At 47.2% G+C, this 20,722-nt stretch overlaps 1 protein-coding gene across 6 annotated transcripts in view; it reads left to right on the top strand.

Annotated features, from left to right (window-relative positions):
• The window catches only part of EML6 (EMAP like 6), a 201,057-nt gene that overhangs the window by 102,579 nt on the left and 77,756 nt on the right, over positions 1-20,722 (top strand). For all 6 annotated transcript variants that reach the window (XM_083175222.1, XM_083175218.1, XM_083175217.1 and 3 more), the window contains exons 15-22: positions 1,119-1,224; positions 9,574-9,667; positions 10,718-10,818; positions 11,868-12,070; positions 13,448-13,559; positions 16,012-16,139; positions 18,678-18,819; positions 19,451-19,603. In XM_083175222.1, the coding sequence (XP_083031348.1) occupies positions 1,119-1,224; positions 9,574-9,667; positions 10,718-10,818; positions 11,868-12,070; positions 13,448-13,559; positions 16,012-16,139; positions 18,678-18,819; positions 19,451-19,603 (1,039 nt within the window). The remainder of the gene's footprint in view (positions 1-1,118; positions 1,225-9,573; positions 9,668-10,717; positions 10,819-11,867; positions 12,071-13,447; positions 13,560-16,011; positions 16,140-18,677; positions 18,820-19,450; positions 19,604-20,722) is intronic.

Genomic DNA, 20,722 nt, shown 5'->3' with positions numbered 1-20,722 from the left:
TCATATTCATTCTTACAGCGGCATTTCACTCTAGCGGGCGGCATCTTAACTAAACGCTGACCATGCCAATTCCAGCTGTGCGATCATGCCTGAATTACCCCCTGAGTTCTGCTGAGAGTTGGCTTCTTCTAATGTGAGGCGATGGGAGTATCGGGAATGGCTCTTGCTGGAGCTGAGGCCAATTAGAGCCACACAAAAGCTGACTGCAGTGGGAGAACTAACAGGAGACTGACGGAAAGTAACTCAGATAATGTCGGAATGGATATTATATCGGATGTAGAAACTCGCAATGTTAACATTGACGTAATGTCATATTAACAGAATTATTACATTGTGAGTTGGCATTGTTGACGGTTTTTAAGCAGAGTTTAGCTCTGATATTAATCGCCGCATGATATCGACACGCAGGGCCGCACATGGCTTTCGCTATGCCCCCCACACACGGGGGCTTGTTCAGATCTGATCGCAGTACAAATTTGTTTGGAAAATGGGCAAAACCATGTGCACTGCAGGTGGGGCAGATGTAACATGTGCAGAGAGAGTTAGATTTGGGGGGGGTGTGTTGAAACTGAAATCTGAATTGTAGTGTAAAAATAATGCAGCCAGTATTTACCCTGCACAGAAACAAAATAACTCACACAAAACTTTCTCTCTCTGCACATTTTACATCTGCCCCACCTGCAGTGCACATGGTTTTGCCCATTTTCCCCAAAAATTTGTATTGCGATCAGATCTGAAAAAGGGCCACGGAGTGATGTAGGAGCATTTTCTAAGAGATGTCGTGAGATTGCTTCAAAAATGTCCTGAAATCGCCCCGTGTGATCCCCTGATCTAGTGTTTGGAGTGGAGTCCAATATTTAGACTTGTCATGGAAATGCTGTTGTGTATTGATAAGTGTGTGGTTCTTTTTTTATCGTGATCTGTTCAATTCAGAAAGCATATGCATATACTCTACATGGGATTTTGGTTTTGGCTTGTAAAGTAATGTATATGGCCTTTGGGATGAGTATATGACAATGATTTTGCTAACATATAGAATCAGTACGTGGATGGGGTTGCTCCTGTTCTTTAATCCATTGTAAACTACTCACATAAACTAATATTTCCTGGTGCTGCAGATTGGGAGAGATGCAGCGATTCACGTGTGGGATACTCAGACACTGAAGTGCTTATCTCTGCTAAAAGGACAGCACCAGAGAGGGGTCTGCGCACTGGATTTCTCAGGTACGATGGTTACATATTACTCTTACCGTTATTATGTGCTGGCCTTCATACCTCTGCATACCGCCTCTCCTCTATATACCGCCTCTCCTCTGTATACAGCCTCTCCTCTACATACTGTACCGCCTCTCCTCTGCATACCGCCTCTCCTCTGCATACCGCCTCTCCTCTGTATACCGCCTCTCCTCTGCACACCGCCTCTCCTCTGCATACCGCCTCTCCTCTGCATACCGCCTCTCCTCTGCATACCGCCTCTCCTCTGTATACCGCCTCTCCTCTGCACACCGCCTCTCCTCTGCATACCGCCTCTCCTCTGCATACCGCCTCTCCTCTGCATACCGCCTGTCCTCTGCATACCGCCTGTCCTCTGTATACCGCCTGTCCTCTGTATACCGCTTCTCCTCTCTATACCGCCTCTCCTCTGTATACCGCCTCTCCTCTGTATACCACCTCTCCTCTGTATACCGCCTCTCCTCTATATACCGCCTCTCCTCTATATACCGCCTGTCCTCTATATACCGCCTCTCCTCTGCACACCGCCTCTCCTCTGCACACCGCCTCTCCTCTGTATACCGCCTCTCCTCTGTATAACGCCTCTCCTCTATATACCCGCCTCTCCTCTATATACCGCCTGTCCTCTATATACCACCTCTCGTCTGTATACCGTCTCTCCTCTGTATACCGCCTCTCCTCTATATACCGCCTCTCCTCTGTATACCGCCTCTCCTCTCTATACCGCCTCTCCTCTGTATACCGCCTCTCCTCTGTATACCGCCTGTCCTCTGTATACCGCCTGTCCTCTGTATACCGCCTGTCCTCTGTACACAGCCTCTCCTCTGTATACCGCCTCTCCTCTGCATACCGCCTCTCCTCTGCATACCGCCTGTCCTCTGTATACCGCTTCTCCTCTATATACCGCCTCTCCTCTCTATACCGCCTCTCCTCTGTATACCGCCTCTCCTCTGTATACCGCCTCTCCTCTATATACCGCCTGTCCTCTATATACCACCTCTCCTCTGCACACCGCCTCTCCTCTGCACACCGCCTCTCCTCTGTATACCGCCTGTCCTCTGTATACCGCCTCCTCTGTATACCGCCTCTCCTCTGTATAACGCCTCTCCTCTATATACCGCCTCCTCTGTATACCGCCTCTCCTCTATATACCGCCTCTCCTCTGCATACTGCCTCTCCTCTGTATACCACCTGTCCTCTGCATACCGCCTGTCCTCTATATACCGCCTCTCCTCTATATACCGCCTCCTCTGTATACCGCCTCTCTTCTATATACCGTTTTATAAGGAAACATTTACATTGTAGTGCTTTCCTCATCGTAACTACAGTAATAAATGCTTGACGTATGTGGAACATATTCTAGCATTTATGGGAAAATGTTGTTACATTTATTTGTGGGTAGATGTTTATATTGAATAAACCGCACTTTTTCACTTATCTCAGTGACGTCATAAATGCTCTTTATTTATCCCCCTGCTTATTATTATTATTATCATCATTTATTTATATGGCGCCACAAGGGTTCTGCAGCGCCTAACAGGATACATAAATGAGAGTGGTCAATACGATATTTGTGGAGGACTTTTACTGTTACACAAGCAGCTTTGGCATAAGATACAGGCATAAGCCATATAGGCAAATACATATGATGCCATTGCTCCGGGGAGGTATGAGTCATTAGGTTGACCACTATTGGTCGACAGTCAAAAGGCCGACACAGAAAAAAAGGTCAACATTTTTGGATTGTCTATGTCAACTGCGCTCACTATTATGTTCTCCCCTTATACCCACTTGGATGGTCAAGTACAAATTCACGAAAAACTCACATCAAACTTTTCCCATGTCGAACTTTTTTACTGTCAACCAATGGTGGTTGACCCTTTCACCGTCGACCCAGGCACACCGCTCCAGGGGAACCCCCATGATGCACAGTGGCCCATCCCCACATCGTTTCATGGACACCAGCTAAAATCTAGCGTGCAGCACCAACTAGGTCAGGGCTGGCGCTGTACAGCAGCCTGGTACCAGTGTCTCTGAGTTAATGCTTGTTACATGGTCACCTTTCAGTTATTACCTTCCCGGTTTAATATTTGAGCATCTCAGAATGAGACCCCATATACATATACTCTGTTCCCGCAGATACCGTACATTATCTGCCATACAAACACAGTTCAGTTCTCAGGTTGTGATGACTCCGTGGTAATGCCTAATGAGTACGGCTTCATCTGTAGAGTGCTGGCGGACATGACGGTGTTCTATAAATCAATAGGTAATGCGGTACTCTTTACCTAGAACGGCGCCCACGATTGAAATCGCGGGCATCGCGGGTAAAATCGCGGTAATCGCGGGCATCGCGGGTAAATCGCGGGTACATCAAAATCGGGTACCCGCGATTACCGCGATTTTCCCATAGGGAACAATGTTAAAAAGGCAGATTGACCGCGATTTTAGCGTTAAATGCCTCAATGCCCGCGATTTTTACATAGGAAACAATGTTAAATGGGCCACAGAGCCCTAATAGTCCCCCTGAAGTCTTAAATGGCCCCCAAAATTTTTAACGCCACCCCACGATCAACGCGAACCCGAAGCGTGGCGAGCGCAGCGAGCCCGCGAGGGGCGGCGGTACGCGTCCTACGACCTTTTCATGCCCTACTATCCACGTCGGCGTGGAGTTGAGAATAGAATAGTGTGGCGAGCGCAGCGAGCCACCGAGCCCGAAGCGTGGCGAGCGCAGCGAGCCCCGCGAGGGGACGCGGATACCTTCACAGTTATACGCGTCCCCTCGCGGGCTTCACAGGTGTCCGCGTGGCCACGGACACCTGTGAAGCCCGCGAGGGGACGCGTTTACCTGTGAAGGTATCCGCGCCCCCTCGCGGGGCTCGCTGCGCTCGCCACGCTTCGGGCTCGGTGGCTCGCTGCGCTCGCCACACTATTCTATTCTCAACTCCACGCCGACGTGGATAGTAGGGCATAAAAAGGTCGGAGGACGCGTACCGCCGCCCCTCGCGGGCTCGCTGCGCTCGCCACGCTTCGGGTTGGCGTGGATGGTGTGGTGGCGTAAAAAATTTTGGGGGACATTTAAGGGTTAATGGGCTCTGTGGCCCATTTAACATTGATTTCTATGGCCAAATCGGGTGGATTGAGGCATTTAACACTAAAATCGGGTCCATCGCGGCTTTTAACATTGCTTCCTATGGGAAATCGGGAGCATCGCGTCGCGGGCATCGCGGGTACATTTATGGCCGGCCGCGACGCGACCGACGCGATTTTTCAGGTTTAACATGGTTTTCAATGGGAAAATCGCGGGCATCGCGTCGGTCGCGTCGCGGGCAGGCATAAATGTACCCGCGATGCCCGCGACGGGCGCCGTTCTAGGTAAAGAGTACCGGTAATGCAATATAAGCTGGACAGATCTCTGCTCCCTGGATTTATAGCGCAGTGTTACTCACATTCTGGCAGCTCCCAGCCAGCACTGAGGCTATAGAACTAATGGAAGTGGGTGAGGATAAGTCATTGGCACTGTCAGAAGCTGAAATTGATACCATGAACGCCGTGCCTTAATGCAAGCACTCTCATTATCCCTGCTTCGTCTCCAACTGTATATTTATGAATGGACGTCACGTATTGGCTGCAGGTCATTCAAAATCTAAAGGAAAAGAAAAGAGAAATCCCAACCCTCGTTAGTCCTACGATTTTGCCTAGGAGAGGGTCATCTCTTTCCATGTTCAGTTGTAAGTAGGCACACTCTGTCAAACCCCCTCACCACCACCCTCCAGCAACTTTACATTATTATGATGTACCACCCAGGTATTCATATTACAGGGATCTTACACCAATACAATAACCCAAATGATTGCTGGGACAACCCGAATCGCAGCTTACTGTAAAAGGTCTAACCTTGGTCCATTGACCTGGGTAGTTACCCAGGATTCTCCTGGAAGTATGCAGGTTACAGCGCAATGTGAATGGTTAACCCAGGTTGTCTGACCCTGGTCCCAAGTGGCACTGGGATATGATGTCATCCCCAAGCCCCTGCAGTATCTCAGGTGCAGCCTGCGGTGTCATCGTGTTTCCTGTGCCCATGACCCAGGCTGGACCCAGGATTGCGGCGGGGTTATTCTGATGTAGAGCCATGTGCGTCAGCGGTGATTAGTAACATGTACAATGGTCTTCTTAGCATGGTGACTGTGCCTGTAACTCACACAGACTGAAGCTCTGCCTTCCTGGGGGGTATGGGTCATTAGGTCAACATGAATTGTGTCGGCAGGGCTGGAAGGTGGACACAAGCATTAGGTCAACAATGGTGGATGGTCGAGTTTTTCATTGTTTTTTTTTTTTTTGCCGACTTGTGCCGACAGGCGGTATTTGATGCTCTACCGCCCACTACAGTGTGCTGGAAGAATACAATAATGTGCCGAGTGCAGCGAGGCACCGTGCCCAAAGCTTGGCAAGAGTAGCGGTTCACTTCGATAGTTTCCATGTCGACAAAACAAGGGAAACATTCATGTCAACCTTGCCATTGTCAACCTATTGCTTGTGTTGACCATCCAACCCTGTCCACCTTAGCTATGTCAACCTATTTCAGGTGTCGGCCTATGACCTGTCGACCTTCACTGCCCATTTACAGCGTGTGTTCGCACTGGCCGCCGCCCATTCGCAGCATGTGTTCACACTGGCCGCCGCCCATTTGCAGCGTGTGTTCGCACTGGCCGCCACCCATTCCCATTGTGTGTTCGCACTGGCCGCCGCCCATTTACAGCGTGTGTTCGCACTGGCCGCCACCCATTTGCAGCGTGTGTTCGCACTGGCCGCCGCCCATTTGCAGCGTGTGTTCGCACTGGCCGCCACCCATTCCCATTGTGTGTTCGCACTGGCCGCCACCCATTCACAGCGTGTGTTCGCACTGGCCGCCGCCAATTTGCAGCGTGTGTTCGCACTGGCCGCCACCCATTCCCATTGTGTGTTCGCACTGGCCGCCGCCCATTTGCAGCGTGTGTTCGCACTGGCCGCCGCCCATTTGCAGCGTGTGTTCGCACTGGCCGCCACCCATTCCCATTGTGTGTTCGCACTGGCCGCCGCCCATTTGCAGCGTGTGTTCGCACTGGCCACGCCCCATTTGCAGCGTGTGTTCGCACTGGCCGCCGCCCATTCGCAGCGTGTGTTCGCACTGGCCGCCGCCCATTTGCAGCGTGTGTTCGCACTGGCCGCCGCCCATTTGCAGCGTGTGTTCGCACTGGCCGCCACCCATTCCCATTGTGTGTTCGCACTGGCCGCCGCCCATTTGCAGCGTGTGTTCGCACTGGCCGCCACCCATTCCCATTGTGTGTTCGCACTGGCCGCCGCCCATTTGCAGCGTGTGTTCGCACTGGCCACCACCCATTCACAGCGTGTGTTCGCACTGGCCGCCGCCCATTTGCAGCGTGTGTTCGCACTGGCCGCCGCCCATTTGCAGCGTGTGTTCGCACTGGCCGCCGCCCATTTGCAGCGTGTGTTCGCACTGGCCGCCACCCATTTGCAGCGTGTGTTCGCACTGGCCGCCACCCATTCCCATTGTGTGTTCGCACTGGCCGCCGCCCATTTGCAGCGTGTGTTCGCACGCACTGGCTGGATGTGAATGGATGTTTTACATAAATATCCATTCGCAGCCTGCGGGGCAACACCCACATCGTCATTAAGGTGCATCCGGTGATGTCAGCTGCCCGCCCCCGGACCCGCGGCATCAGCCCATTAGCATGAAAACGTCCATATAATGCTTTGTCCAATAGAAAGTGTTTTAGAACCCAAGCAGTTGGAAGTCTATCATTTGGGTGGATTGGTCGTCGTCTCATATCTATCTATCTATCTATCTCATATCTATCTATCTATCTCATATCTATCTATCTATCTCATATCTATCTATCTATCTATCTATCTCATATCTATCTATCTATCTATCTATCTCATATCTATCTATCTATCTATCTATCTATCTCATATATATCTCATATCTATCTATCTGTCTATCTATCTGTGTATCTATCTATCTATCTCATATCTATCTATCTATCTATCTATCTATCTATCTCATATCTATCTATCTATCCATCTCATATCTATCTATCTATCTATCTATCTATCTCATATATATCTCATATCTATCTATCTGTCTATCTATCTGTGTATCTATCTATCTATCTATCTCATATCTATCTATCTATCTATCTATCTATCTGTGTATCTATCTATCTATCTCATATCTATCTATCTATCTATCTATCTGTGTATCTATCTATCTATCTATCTATCTATCTCATATATATCTCATATCTATCTATCTATCTCATATCTATCTATCTATCTCATATCTATCTATCTATCTATCTATCTATCTATCTATCTATCTATCTATCTATCTGTGTATCTATCTATCTATCTCATATATATCTCATATCTATCTATCTCATATCTATCTATCTATCTATCTATCTGTGTATCTATCTATCTATCTATCTATCTATCTATCTATCTCATATATATCTCATATCTATCTATCTCATATCTTTCTATCTATCTCATATCTATCTATCTATCTATCTATCTCATATCTATCTATCTATCTATCTATCTATCTCATATCTATCTATCTATCTATCTATCTCATATCTATCTATCTATCTATCTATCTGTGTATCTATCTATCTATCTATCTATCTGTGTATCTATCTATCTCATATATATCTCATATCTATCTATCTATCTCATATCTATCTATCTATCTATCTATCTATCTATATATCTCATATCTATATATCTATCTATCTAATATCTATCTATCTATCTCATATCTATCTATCTTTCTATCTAATATCTATCTATCTATCTAGTTCATATCTATCTATCTATCTCATATCTATCTATCTATCTATCTATCTATCTCATATCTATATATCTATCTATCTAATATCTATCTATCTATCTCTCTCATATCTATCTATCTATCTTTCTATCTATCTAATATCTATCTATCTATCTAGTTCATATCTATCTATCTCATATCTATCTATCTATCTATCTCATATCTATCTATCTAATATCTATATATCTCATATCTATGTATATATCTATCTATCTTATATCTATCTATCTATCTATCTATCTATCTATCTATCTAATATCTATCTATCCATGTCATATCAATCTATCTATCTCATATCTATCTATCTATCTATCTATCTATCTCATATCTATCTATCTCATATCTATCTATCTATCTATCTATCTATCTAATATCTATCTATCCATGTCATATCTATCTATCTATCTATCTATCTATCTCATATCTATCTATCTATCTATCTATCTATCTATCTCATATCTATCTATCTATCTATCTATCTCATATCTATCTATCTCATATGTATCTATCTATCTCATATCTATATATCTCATATCTATCTATCTATCTATCTATCTATCTCATATCTATCTATCTCATATCTATCTATCTCATATCTATCTATCTCATATCTATCTATCTCATATCTATCTATCTATCTATCTATCTATCTATCTAATATCTATCCATGTCATATCTATAAATCTATCTCATATATATCTATCTCATATCTATCTATCTCATATATATCTATCTCATATCTATCTATCTCATATCTATCTATCTCATATCTATCTATCTATCTATCCATCTGTGTATCTATCTATCTATCTATCTATCTCATATCTATCTATCTCATATCTATCTATCTATCTATCTATCTATCTATCTCATATCTATCTATCTATCTATCTATCTATCTATATATCAGAATTATTTGACATTTCACTGTAGTAGTTTGTGAATTAGGTAGATGCCCACTTGTGTAGACAGACAGCCGTCTCTTCTCACCACATCACCGTCATCCACCGATCCATAATAACTTTATCGTGGTTGAATGTTTTGTAAAAGCCGAATGGTTGAGCTCCTGTATGTGAACATGTAATGACAGATCACGGACAGTAAGATACGGTAGCATGTGGTTATTGTAATGGCTTAGATTGAATCACTTTCTTAATACAATTATGTGGTGATTCTGGTTGGTGTGCAAAAGCAAACTACTTTTATGGACAAAACCATGTGCACTGCAGGTGGGGCAGATGTAACAGGTGCAGAGAGAGTTACATTTGGGTGAGTTATTTTGTTTCTGTGCAGGGTTTTTACACTGTAATTTAGATTTCAGTTTGAACACACCCTTTGTCCATTAAAGAAGGAATTTGCCTTTACCAACCAGAATCACCCCCTTAGTGTATAATACCATCTATGATGTACGGCTAATGTTTCTGCAATGGGTCTTTGCTTTGCAGCCGATGGTAAATGTTTGGTGTCTGTCGGCTTGGATGACAACCACACAATCGTGTTTTGGGAGTGGAAAAAAGGAGAGAAAATTGCAACAACGCGGTATGTTCCAGGTCTTATTGTAAACGCGGTATGTTCCAGGTCTTATTGTAAACGCAGTATGTTCCAGGTCTTATTGTAACGATGTCTATTTTGTTACACAGCAAATTAAAAGGATGATGTGGAAATGGTCGACACCTGAAAGTTCGACACAAGATTTAAAATGTTGCCATTTTCAAATTGTAGGATTTCAAATTGAGCAAATAATACCTGAATTTGAGTACCACGTCCCCACCCCCCACATGGCTCGCTGGGATCGGCACAGATAACCTTTCCCAGTCGTAGTCCATATGGAGTATTGAAAGTTTAAAAAATGTAGAAGGGACCGGCGGGGACAAGCAGCGGCGGCAGCGAAGGATGGGGGGGCGGGATCGCGGCCAGCGGCGGCCCCCTCCTACAGGGAGGTAGGAGCCGCCACTGCTTACAAGGCAAAACTATGCTTTGTATGTGATAAAATGTCAGAGTTCAGCCGGCATCCCACCCAATACATAATGTAAGTAACTCCAATCAGATGATATGTTTATCCAAATAGATATTGGTTAATATGTTCTAATAATTGATCCAGTTAGTAAATAGATTGTAATATTTCATATAGCCAGTCCAGGTAATACAATGGGCCAGGTGTAAGCTTCAAAAGTGATAAAATGGAGAGTGATAAAAAAACAACCAATCAGTTCCTGCCTGACATTTTTCAACACAGTCTGTAACATGGCAGTTAGGAGCTGATTGGCTGGCTGTTTATCACACTGTTTTATCACTTCTTGAAGCTTTATACATCTGTCCGTATGTGTGGAACTTACAGAGTCCTCTTACCACCATTACAGTAGATCTTCTACTGTGTACTCAGCTTAATTCTGCCCCCCCTCCTTATAGGAGCCTCTGTATCTCCGGCACTATGGGACCACCAGCGCATCCAGTGTAGGGGTGGAACGCACTTCTCTGCCTCTTTATCGGTAGCCAGCGGCTTCCTCAGACAATTGCATCGATCACGTGTTCTGTTACTCTGCTCACAGATATATGCACCTACCTACATGATGCTATTTGTTTCCACAGAGGCCACAAGGATAAAATATTTGTTGTGAAATGTAACCCGCATCATATCGATAAGATGGTAACTGTTGGTATGAAGCACATCAAGTTCTGGCAGCAAACAGGTAAGGTATGGGGATGGTGAAACACTGGCCTGTCGTGGGAGATTGGCATTGTGTGCTCAATATAATGGACTTGACTCCTGAAATACTGTAGTTGCATTCATCAAAGCTTTTCAGAGCATCTGTAGTCTATAGCGAACTCTATTGTATGACATTGTTTAGATATATATCAAGGCCATCCGTTCAAAGGTGTATGGAGATGAATCAAGCCTCTTATACAGAGGACAAACGGATGTAGAATACATTTGTAGCTAGCATGTACGTTCCATGAAATGACAAGAGAAACTGATAAAGAAACTATTGTACTAAGAAGGTTTGATAAAACTTCCCCTGTATTTATCTTTGGGTTCCATGCACCGCTCTGCTACAGTTCCGTTCCATCCCCTATACCACACCCCACTCTTTCACCCTGTCCCCCAATGGTTCTGCTGCCCTGTCTCATGCTGTCCCCTCTCTGTTCTGCTCTGTCCCACTCCTCAACTCCTTCCTCCCACTCTCATATGCTCCTCCCCCGCTGTCCTGCCCCCTCCCCCACTGTCCTGCCACCTACCTGTTCATGGCTGATTGTCTCTGGCTAGGGTTTCACAGATGTTAGGAAATTATTACATAGATTCTCATTGATTGTTGTCTGATGTAGGAGAGACCACTTCACTTGTGCACTGGATCTGGGTACCACTGTATTGGAGTTCATAGAACTCTGTATTTTAGATTGAATCAGTGGTTCCCAAACCCGGTCCTAAGGCACCCCAACAGTGCAGGATGTAAAGATATCCATGGCTGAGCACAGATGACTACATCAAATTGACTGAAGTACTAATTATGTCACCTGTCCCAAACACGGATATACTTAAACCTTGAGCCATTAGGGTGGCTTGAGGACCGAGCTTGGGAACTTGTGCATTAACTTATTGATATTGAAAATTAGCTTTTAATTTAGCTTTTATTAAAATACTTCTATAAGCCACCAGGATGATTAGACTGTCCTGTCAGACAGGGGAGGGGGTGATGGCTGCCATGTGTTCTACCTGTACTTGTATATCTCTTCTTGGCAGGGGGTGGATTTACCTCAAAAAGAGGAACTTTTGGAACCGTTGGGAAACTAGAGACCATGATGTGCGTTTCCTATGGCCGGACGGAAGACCTGGTGTTCTCCGGAGCAGCCACAGGAGATATTTATGTCTGGAAAGATGTCCTGCTGCTTAAAACCATCAAAGCCCACGATGGACCTATCTTTGCCATGTACGCATTGGATAAGGTGATAACATCTTTATCTGCATGTTGCCATATGTCTGACTGTGTTATTGTAGTGCGGCCTAATCGTGGGAGGCGTGGCCACATCCTGCAATTAGGCCACGCCCCCAAAATGATTACGCGGAGAGGGGAAAAACCTCTAAAGTTGAGAGTGGAGTGTTATTATCCCCCCGCCCCTTACACACGTACAGCATGTGCTGTGCTGACCGCAGGCCCAGCATGAGCTCTCCCGCTGTCAGTGAGATGCTCATGCTGAGCACATGCTGTACGTGTGTGCTGCTGCTGCCGCCACCTCGGAGGGACAGAGGGTGTTGGACTAGGGCTCCTGCCGGGCCCCTCCAGCAAGCCCGGGCCCCGGTAATTAGTACCCGCTCCCCCCCCCCCCCCCTCTCAGCGGCCCTGGGTGTGAGTGATGTATCTAGAGCATGGGTCCTCAAACTGCGGCCCTCCAGATGTTGTGAAACTACAAATCCCAGCATGCCTTGCCACAGTTTTGCTATAAGGAAGTGTTAAAACTGTGGCAAGGCATACTGGGATTTGTAGTTTCACAACATCTGGAGGGCCGCAGTTTGAGGACCCATGATCTAGAGTCTAATCAAGGGGTAAGCACAAGACCAACGGAAGAAGATTCCTCCACTGTGTGTTACAATAAAGTCTCTGGTGGGCTTGGACATGACTACTATGATCCGTCACACACCGCCGTATGAGATGGCCACATTCCCTGGTGATTGACAGCTAGGTTTATGCAACTTTGAGCCAGGGCCTTAGTATACAAACCACCAGCTCAGCTTTGATGCTGATGTGCAATATATCTACTTATCTATACAGCAAAGTATTGTAAGTAAGAGTATAATAAGTAACGCATACAAAAATGGTCCTAATTCTGGTTCACTTGCAAAAGCAAGCCAATGCCATGCAAGGAGACGCGGTGCACTTCTTCAGTGTCCATGTCGACGGTGTCAACATTTGGGAGAAAACCGTGAACCGTCAACCTTTTGACTGTCGACCTAAAACCTGTGTTGACCTTTAGACCCTGTTTACTATGACTATGGCCACCACTCAGTAGTGTCGACCTACTGACCGTCGACCATAGGGTGTCGACCTAGCATACCATAACCGATGTTACAGGTGCAGAGAGAGTTAGATTTTGGTGTTATTTTGTTTCCGTGCAGGGTAAATACTGGCTGCTTTATTTTTACACTGCAATATAGATATCAGTTTGAAGTACACACCCCACCACTCTCTCTGCACATGTTACATCTGCCCCACCTGCAGTGCAGCATGGTTTTGCTTTTGCGAGTGAACCAGAATTAGGCCCAATGTATAGCTGACAATGTATGTATACCAGTGCTCATGCCTGTATGGTGTTCTGTGTCGGCAGGGCTTTGTCACTGGCGGAAAGGACGGAATGGTCGAGCTTTGGGATGATATGTTTGAACGGTGCCTAAAGACGTACGCCATTAAACGGTCAGCGGTGTCTTCTAGTTCAAAAGGTAATCACGCGCCAAAACAAAGTGTGGTCAATGTTAGGTATGCTTTAGTCTTTAAAGAATTCATGGGGTGCAAAATAAAATTTGTGATGTGGATGTACATGGCACGCCGCACCCATGGCATTGAATTGAGCCACTTTCTATGTTTACTCCATGGGCCAAATGTAATAGGGTGAGAGTTTTTGGGAGAGTTACACTGCAAAAACAGGTTGATTTTGCCATGTAACTGATTGCCGCTTTAAAAAAAAAGTGAAAACTCTGCTAAAATCTCTCACTTCCTGATTCCCAAACCCTATTACATTTGGCCACATATGTGATTGAACCACTGGATTTTGTGGACGAATGTGTTCCCCTTGTACTCCACTTTTTTCGTTGTTCTTTCCTTTCACTTTCCCCCTCACACCTCACTGCCCCCCCCCCCCCCGCAGCTTATACTTTCAACCCCCCCCCCCACACACACACACACACCTCACTGCCCCACCGCAGCTCACACTTTCCACCTCACACCTCACTGCCCCTCGCAGCTAACACTTTCCACCTCACACCTCACTGCCCCCCGCAACTCACACTTTCCACCTCACACCTCACTGCCCACAGCTTATACTTTCACCCCCCCCACACCTCACTGCCCCCCGCAGCTCACACTTTCCCCCTCACACCTCACTGCCCCTCAGCTCACACTTCCCCCCTCACACCTCACTGCCCCCCGCAGCTCACACTTTTTCCCTCATACCTCACTGCCCCTCGCAGCTCACACTTTCCCCCCTCACACCTCACTGCTCCCCGCAGCTCACACTTTCCCACTCACACCTCACTGCCCCTCGCAGCTCACACCCCCCCCACACCTCACTGCCCCTCGCAGCTCACACCCTCCCCCACACCTCACTGCCCCCCGCAGCTCACACTTTCCCCCTCACACCTCACTGTCCCCAGCAGCTCACACTTCCCCCTAACACCTCACTGCCCCCCGCAGCTCACACTTTCACCCTCACACCTCACTGCACCCCGCAGCTCACACTTTCCCCCTCACACCTCACTGCCCCTCGCAGCTCACACTTTCCCCCTCACACCTCACTGCCCCTCGCAGCTCACACTTTCCCCCTCACACCTCACTGCCCCCCGCAGCTCACACTTTCCCCCTCACACCTCACTGCCCCCCGCAGCTCACACTTTCCCACTCACACCTCACTGCCCCTCGCAGCTCACACTTTCCCACTCACACCTCACTGCCCCTCGCAGCTCACACCCCCCCCACACACCTCACTGCTCCCCGCAGCTCACACTTTCCCACTCACACCTCACTGCCCCCCGCAGCTCACACTTTCCCCCTCACACCTCACTGCCCCTCGCAGCTCACACTTTCCCCCTCACACCTCACTGCCCCCTGCAGCTCACACTTTCCCCCTCACACCTCACTGCCCCCTGCAGCTCACACTTTCCCCCTCACATCTCACTGCTCCCTGCAGCTCACACTTTCCCCCTCACACCTCACTGCCCCTCGCAGCTCACACTTTCCCCCTCACACCTCACTGACCCCCACAGCTCACACTTTCCCCCTCACACCTCACTGCCCCCTGCAGCTCACACTTTCCCCCTCACACCTCACTGCCCCCTGCAGCTCACACTTTTCCCCTCACACCTCACTGCCCCCCGCAGCTCACACTTTCCCCCTCACACCTCACTGCCCCCCGCAGCTCACACTTTCCCCTCACACCTCACTGCCCCCCGCAGCTCACACTTTCCCCCTCACACCTTACTGCCCCCCCACAGCTCAGACTTTCCCTCTCACACCTCACTGCCCCCCCACAGCTCACACTCCCCTCCCCCACACCTCACTGCCCCCCACAGCTCACACTTTCCCCCTCACACCTCACTGCCCCCCGCAGCTCACACTTTCCCCCTCACACCTCACTGCCCCCTGCAGCTCACACTTTCCCCCTCACACCTCACTGCCCCCTGCAGCTCACACTTTTCCCCTCACACCTCACTGCCCCCCGCAGCTCACACTTTCCCCCTCACACCTCACTGCCCCCCGCAGCTCACACTTTCCCCCTCACACCTCACTGCCCCCGCAGCTCACACTTTCCCCCTCACACCTTACTGCCCCCCCACAGCTCAGACTTTCCCTCTCACACCTCACTGCCCCCCCACAGCTCACACTCCCCTCCCCCACACCTCACTGCCCCCCGCAGTTCACACTTTCCCCCTCACACCTCATGAACTTATTGTAACAGTTAATTGATTGGTGGAGGAGAGGTGAGAAACTGGGCAGCTGGTTCCTAACCTCTCCTCAGTAGTTTTTCTGTCGTGATGTCTATGATTATGAAATTGCAGAATAATATATTCACAAACTGTTCAGCCTCCATTCCTTGCTGGGCATCTCCTGCTAACTCCAGCTGCCCTTCTCTATCACCACTTCTGCAGGTTCCTAAATTACTATGCCTTCACCTTTTAGGCTTACTTTTAGAAGACAATCCTTCAATTTGTGCCATTACTTTGGGCCATGGACATATTTTGGTTGGGACCAAGAACGGAGAAGTTCTGGAAATTGATAAGAGTGGTCCAATAACGTTGCTTGTTCAGGTGAGAAGTTTTGGCCTCTTACCACATTCCTATAATAATAATAATAATATTAATAATAATATTTTATATGTGATTTATTCTCCTCTGTAGTGTAGTGTATCAGGATACTAAATGACTTCAGTGCTAAGTGGGCATGACAACCTGAGGTGTTATTGTATTCCTTATTATAATGAATTCCTGGTAAATCTTCTGCTCAGTATCGGAGTACGCATTTTGGAATTTCATAAAGATCCATACTAAAAACCTGTGTGATAACCATAATGGTGCAGCCGGTGCCACTGCACAAAGTGCATATGGTTTATGCAAGGAGGCTGCCACGTTCTAGAATTGTCTAGTGCCTGCTGAAATGTATATTACTATGGTGCTCCCAGCTCCATCATTGAATAGCCCATCGCGGCTAATATTTATTGCAGTAGGGAGTAACTTCCCACCTCCCCAACCTCCGCGGTCAGCGACGTAATGATGCCATGAAGTCTTTTCACAGTCCAGACTCCGTCCTACAGTGCCCTGCAGTGGCGTAGCTATAGTATAAATGACCCCCCGCCGATAATTTGCCCCCCCCTCCGTGCTTACGTCCGTGCCCAGCAGCAGGCTGCGGTGCGGTGCGGTCCGTCTCCCCTCCTGGCTTCTATGAAAAAAGGACCATCACAAAATGTCTGCCCCCATACAGCAGACCGTTTCAGAGAACAGTCTGCTATATGGGGGCGGACATTTTATGATGGTCCATCTCCATAGCACCAAAGGAAGCCAGGAGAGGAGCCGGGACTACAGCGAATACAAGTGAAATCTGTGGGTCTGTGGCGGCGGCAGCGACGTTACAATAGACCCGCAGCCCCCCAGCACCCACACTTACACAGCGCCTTCCCGCTACCGCAAGGACTTTGCGGCTATTGTTACGCCACTGGTGCCCCTCTGTTGGTGTTTCATGCACAAGTTAGAAAAGTGGCTGTAATTTGAGACACAGACAGGACAACTACCTCTGTGCAGTCACATATTCATTGCCAATGGGATAACTGCTGTAGCAGCCTGCATCTGTGTTATGAAATCATAATATACTGAGCGGAAGTGGATGAGGACGTGGGGGCACTACTGTGAGGGCATAATGTGTAAGGGGAACTACTACTGTGTGGACTTAATGTGTAAGGGGAACTACTTCTGTGGGCATTATGTATAAAAGGCACTACTGTGTGGGCATAATGTGTAAGGGGAACTACTACTGTGTGGGCATAATGTGTAAGGGGAACTACTACTGTGGGCATTATGTATAAAAGGCACTACTGTGTGGGCATAATGTGTAAGGGGAACTACTACTGTGGGCAGTATGTATAAAGGGCACTACTGTGTGGGCATAATGTGTAAGAGGCACAACTGCTGTGGGAAATACTACTGTGTAGGCATAATGTTTATATCTGATGAAACTAAGGATATCTGACACCATTAAGCTGCTGGTGAAACTACATCTGAGGACACAGTTGCTGGCTTCGACATGCCCCCAAAATGACATCGCCCCCAAAACCCTGCAGTGTGTCAATCAAGCTGCAACTTTGAACACTGCTACTGGGATAGTAACAATAGCACGGCACAGTCACACTCCTAGGCATGCAACCAAATCTGAACTGCATCCCCCTCTGGCTCAGGCCTTATGTGAAATGAACCAGAATACAAGATGGTATTGTTAGCAGCTCAGAAATGTGATTACGGAACTGTATTGTAGCCGGGTCCATGATGAAGCAGTTTCTTTCATTTGGTTAGAATGCAATATCATTATTTTGTATATGGATTAGATCAATTGAACCAAGTATTGACTAATGCAGAACTTAGGAGATGTAATTATAGCGTTCTGGAAAATCTTGTAAATGTTTATAATTCTATAATGGGGATCACTGCAGATTTGCAGTATTGATGTTTATTGACCTGGCAGGGCGAAGGTACCACACAATAGTCTGTAAGCTGCCCTCCAGCTGTTGCAGGGCATGCTGGGAGGTGTAGTTCTACAACAGCTGGCGGGGCGCATATTGCCCACCCCTGATTTATAGCATAGTATTATTTAGGTACAACATTCTCAAATGTGGAATTTTAAATATCTAACAGGGTTAAATCTGTGAAACAAAATGCTGCGATAGATAAAAATGGCTTCATGTATTTCTATTGTCAGCATTGTATTTTATTTCCTTATATGAGATTCTAAAAGATAAGATTGATTATCGCCTGGGAGTGATATGTGGCTGCATTCAGTACAGTAGTAGTATAATCATACACAACATGTCCCTAAACAGCCGGTAATTCAGCCTCATCTCATTCCTTCCGCTCTTCAACTGATAATAATATAAGTAGATCTGTTCAGTCTTACAAAGACAGGTTTGCAAAAAAGCACACAACTGGGCAAGACCATGTTGGTCTGCAGGCGGGGCAGATGTAACATGTGCAGAGAGATTTACATCTGGGTGGGTTATATATATTTTTTCTGTGCACAGTAAATACTGGCTGCTTTTGCATGTTGCCCACAAATGTTACAGCTTTATTTGTGCACCCTAACAGGGACATATGGAAGGAGAAGTCTGGGGTCTGGCTACCCACCCACAGCTGCCAATAAGTGCCACAGTGAGTGATGACAAAACACTCAGGATCTGGGAACTCTCCGCCCAACACCGCATGCTGGCTGTGCGGAAGCTGAAAAAGGGTGAGTATGCAGGGTACATCAGCCGCAATGCATGGTAATATAACCTGTGTCTGGGCTGGCCAAACCGGTCCTCGAGATCTACCAACAGTTCCTGTTTCCCAGACCCCTAGCTGACACATTCTACAGATCCACAGGTGGCCTGGCAAAATGTTGGTAGATCTCGAGGACCGGTTTAGCCACCCCTGGCCTACGTCTTATAGATCTGTGTAGCGCTAATGTGAGCAGACACAAATCTAATAATTATCATTGACTTGCATGATAAACGTTCTCTGTAAAGCACTGAGTAGTATGTCACATACTTTCCTGTTTTCTGGGAATTTCCAGAAGACTTACAATTTTCCGGGACGTTTGATCCGTGTAGGGATAAATGGGGCAGGGGTACCACTGGCCATGAATTGCCTCATCACATCCCCATGAATTGTGCCATTACGCCATGGTCATTATAAGAATATAATCTAGTTCTTGGCTCCATGCACCCACCCGTCCTCACTGGGACCATCCCTTTACCCACCGGGATGGGTGGCGTACGGTGCTCTCCTGTTCACTAGGCTGCAAATATACGCAGCATAGCAAACAGCTCTGAATCAGGCCCAATGCCACTACATTACCTGCTCTCCATGTTGTCTTCCAGGTGGACGATGCTGTGCCTTCTCTCCAGATGGGAAAGCCTTAGCTGTAGGCCTGAATGATGGCAGCTTTATGGTGGTCAATGCTGACACCCTTGAAGACATGGTCGCCTTTCATCACAGGAAGGAGATGATAGCAGATATTAAGTTTTCACCAGGTACTGTATGTCTCACTTCTCAGACTCCAGACTTTACCTGTACTTAGTACAAACTATATGGTGTTAGAACCTGTATGATTCTCTGTTATATCAATTGCCCACCAAAAGCTCAGAAGACTCCAGGCTCCATGAAAATAGGAACATAATGTTTTATCTGGCGGACGCTACTAGTACTGTTGGGCGATTTCCCCGGCAGGAGGTGGACACTTTTTTTTTGGGGGGGGGGCTTTAGCTCCTCCCCTTTGCTTACCCACATTGGTTTCTTTTAAGTTCCAATGAAGGCGCTTCATCCATGGTGATCTGGCTCAGAAGATGCTATACAGACTCCGCACTGTGGAGACAGAATCTCTGGTCACGCCAGGTTCCTCAGAGGTGCCTCTAGCAAATTGGTTTTAGAATTGGCAGGCAAATCGTCTTCATTAGGCAGGCTCTTACAATTGTCCCAATGATTCCTGATGTTGCGTAAGGGGAATGTAGTCTAATTTTCTGGGGGGATGCGGTTAATTTCCCGGCGGTCGGGATCCCGGCGGTCGGAATCCCGACACTGGAATCCCGACCGCCGAAATCCCGAAACTTTCTCCCTCCGTGGGTGTCCACGACACCCATAGAGGGAGAATATAATAGCGTGCCGAGCGTAGCGAGGCACCGGGCCCGCTGCGTGGCGAGCGCAGCGAGCCCGCAAGGGGGGGCGATCCATGTCCCCCCCTTGTCGGGATTTCGGCGGTCGGGATTCCAGTGTCGGGATTCCGACCGCCGGGATCCCGACCGCCGGGATATCATATCGGATCCTTTCTGGGAATTCAGACTCTCCTCCTCCTACTGTAACTTCAGTTTAATAGAGAACTGGATGATTCCACCTACTTTAAAGGCAAATCATTAGGGGGTTAGGTGCTGTTCTTTCAGGCATTGTGTATGGTAGATTTGGGTGGTCCATCAACTTTAGAAGTAGATACTTTTAAGAAGTAAAATATGATAATTTTTTCTTATTTTTTGTCTGGTTTCTTTATTCCTCTTATCCTTTGGTGCTTTTAACTATAAACTGAAGAAGGGTTGGAGAGGGGAGGAGCTTCAGCACTTAAGTATCAGTTAGCTTTTAAAGTGCCTGCCTCCTGCACCCTG

Source organism: Crinia signifera, chromosome 3 (assembly GCF_055691185.1).
Source record: "Crinia signifera chromosome 3, ASM5569118v1, whole genome shotgun sequence".
NCBI classification, from domain to species: Eukaryota; Metazoa; Chordata; class Amphibia; order Anura; family Myobatrachidae; genus Crinia; species Crinia signifera.
Note: the sequence above shows the minus strand (reverse complement) of the source record. Positions and strands in the feature narration are given on the sequence as shown.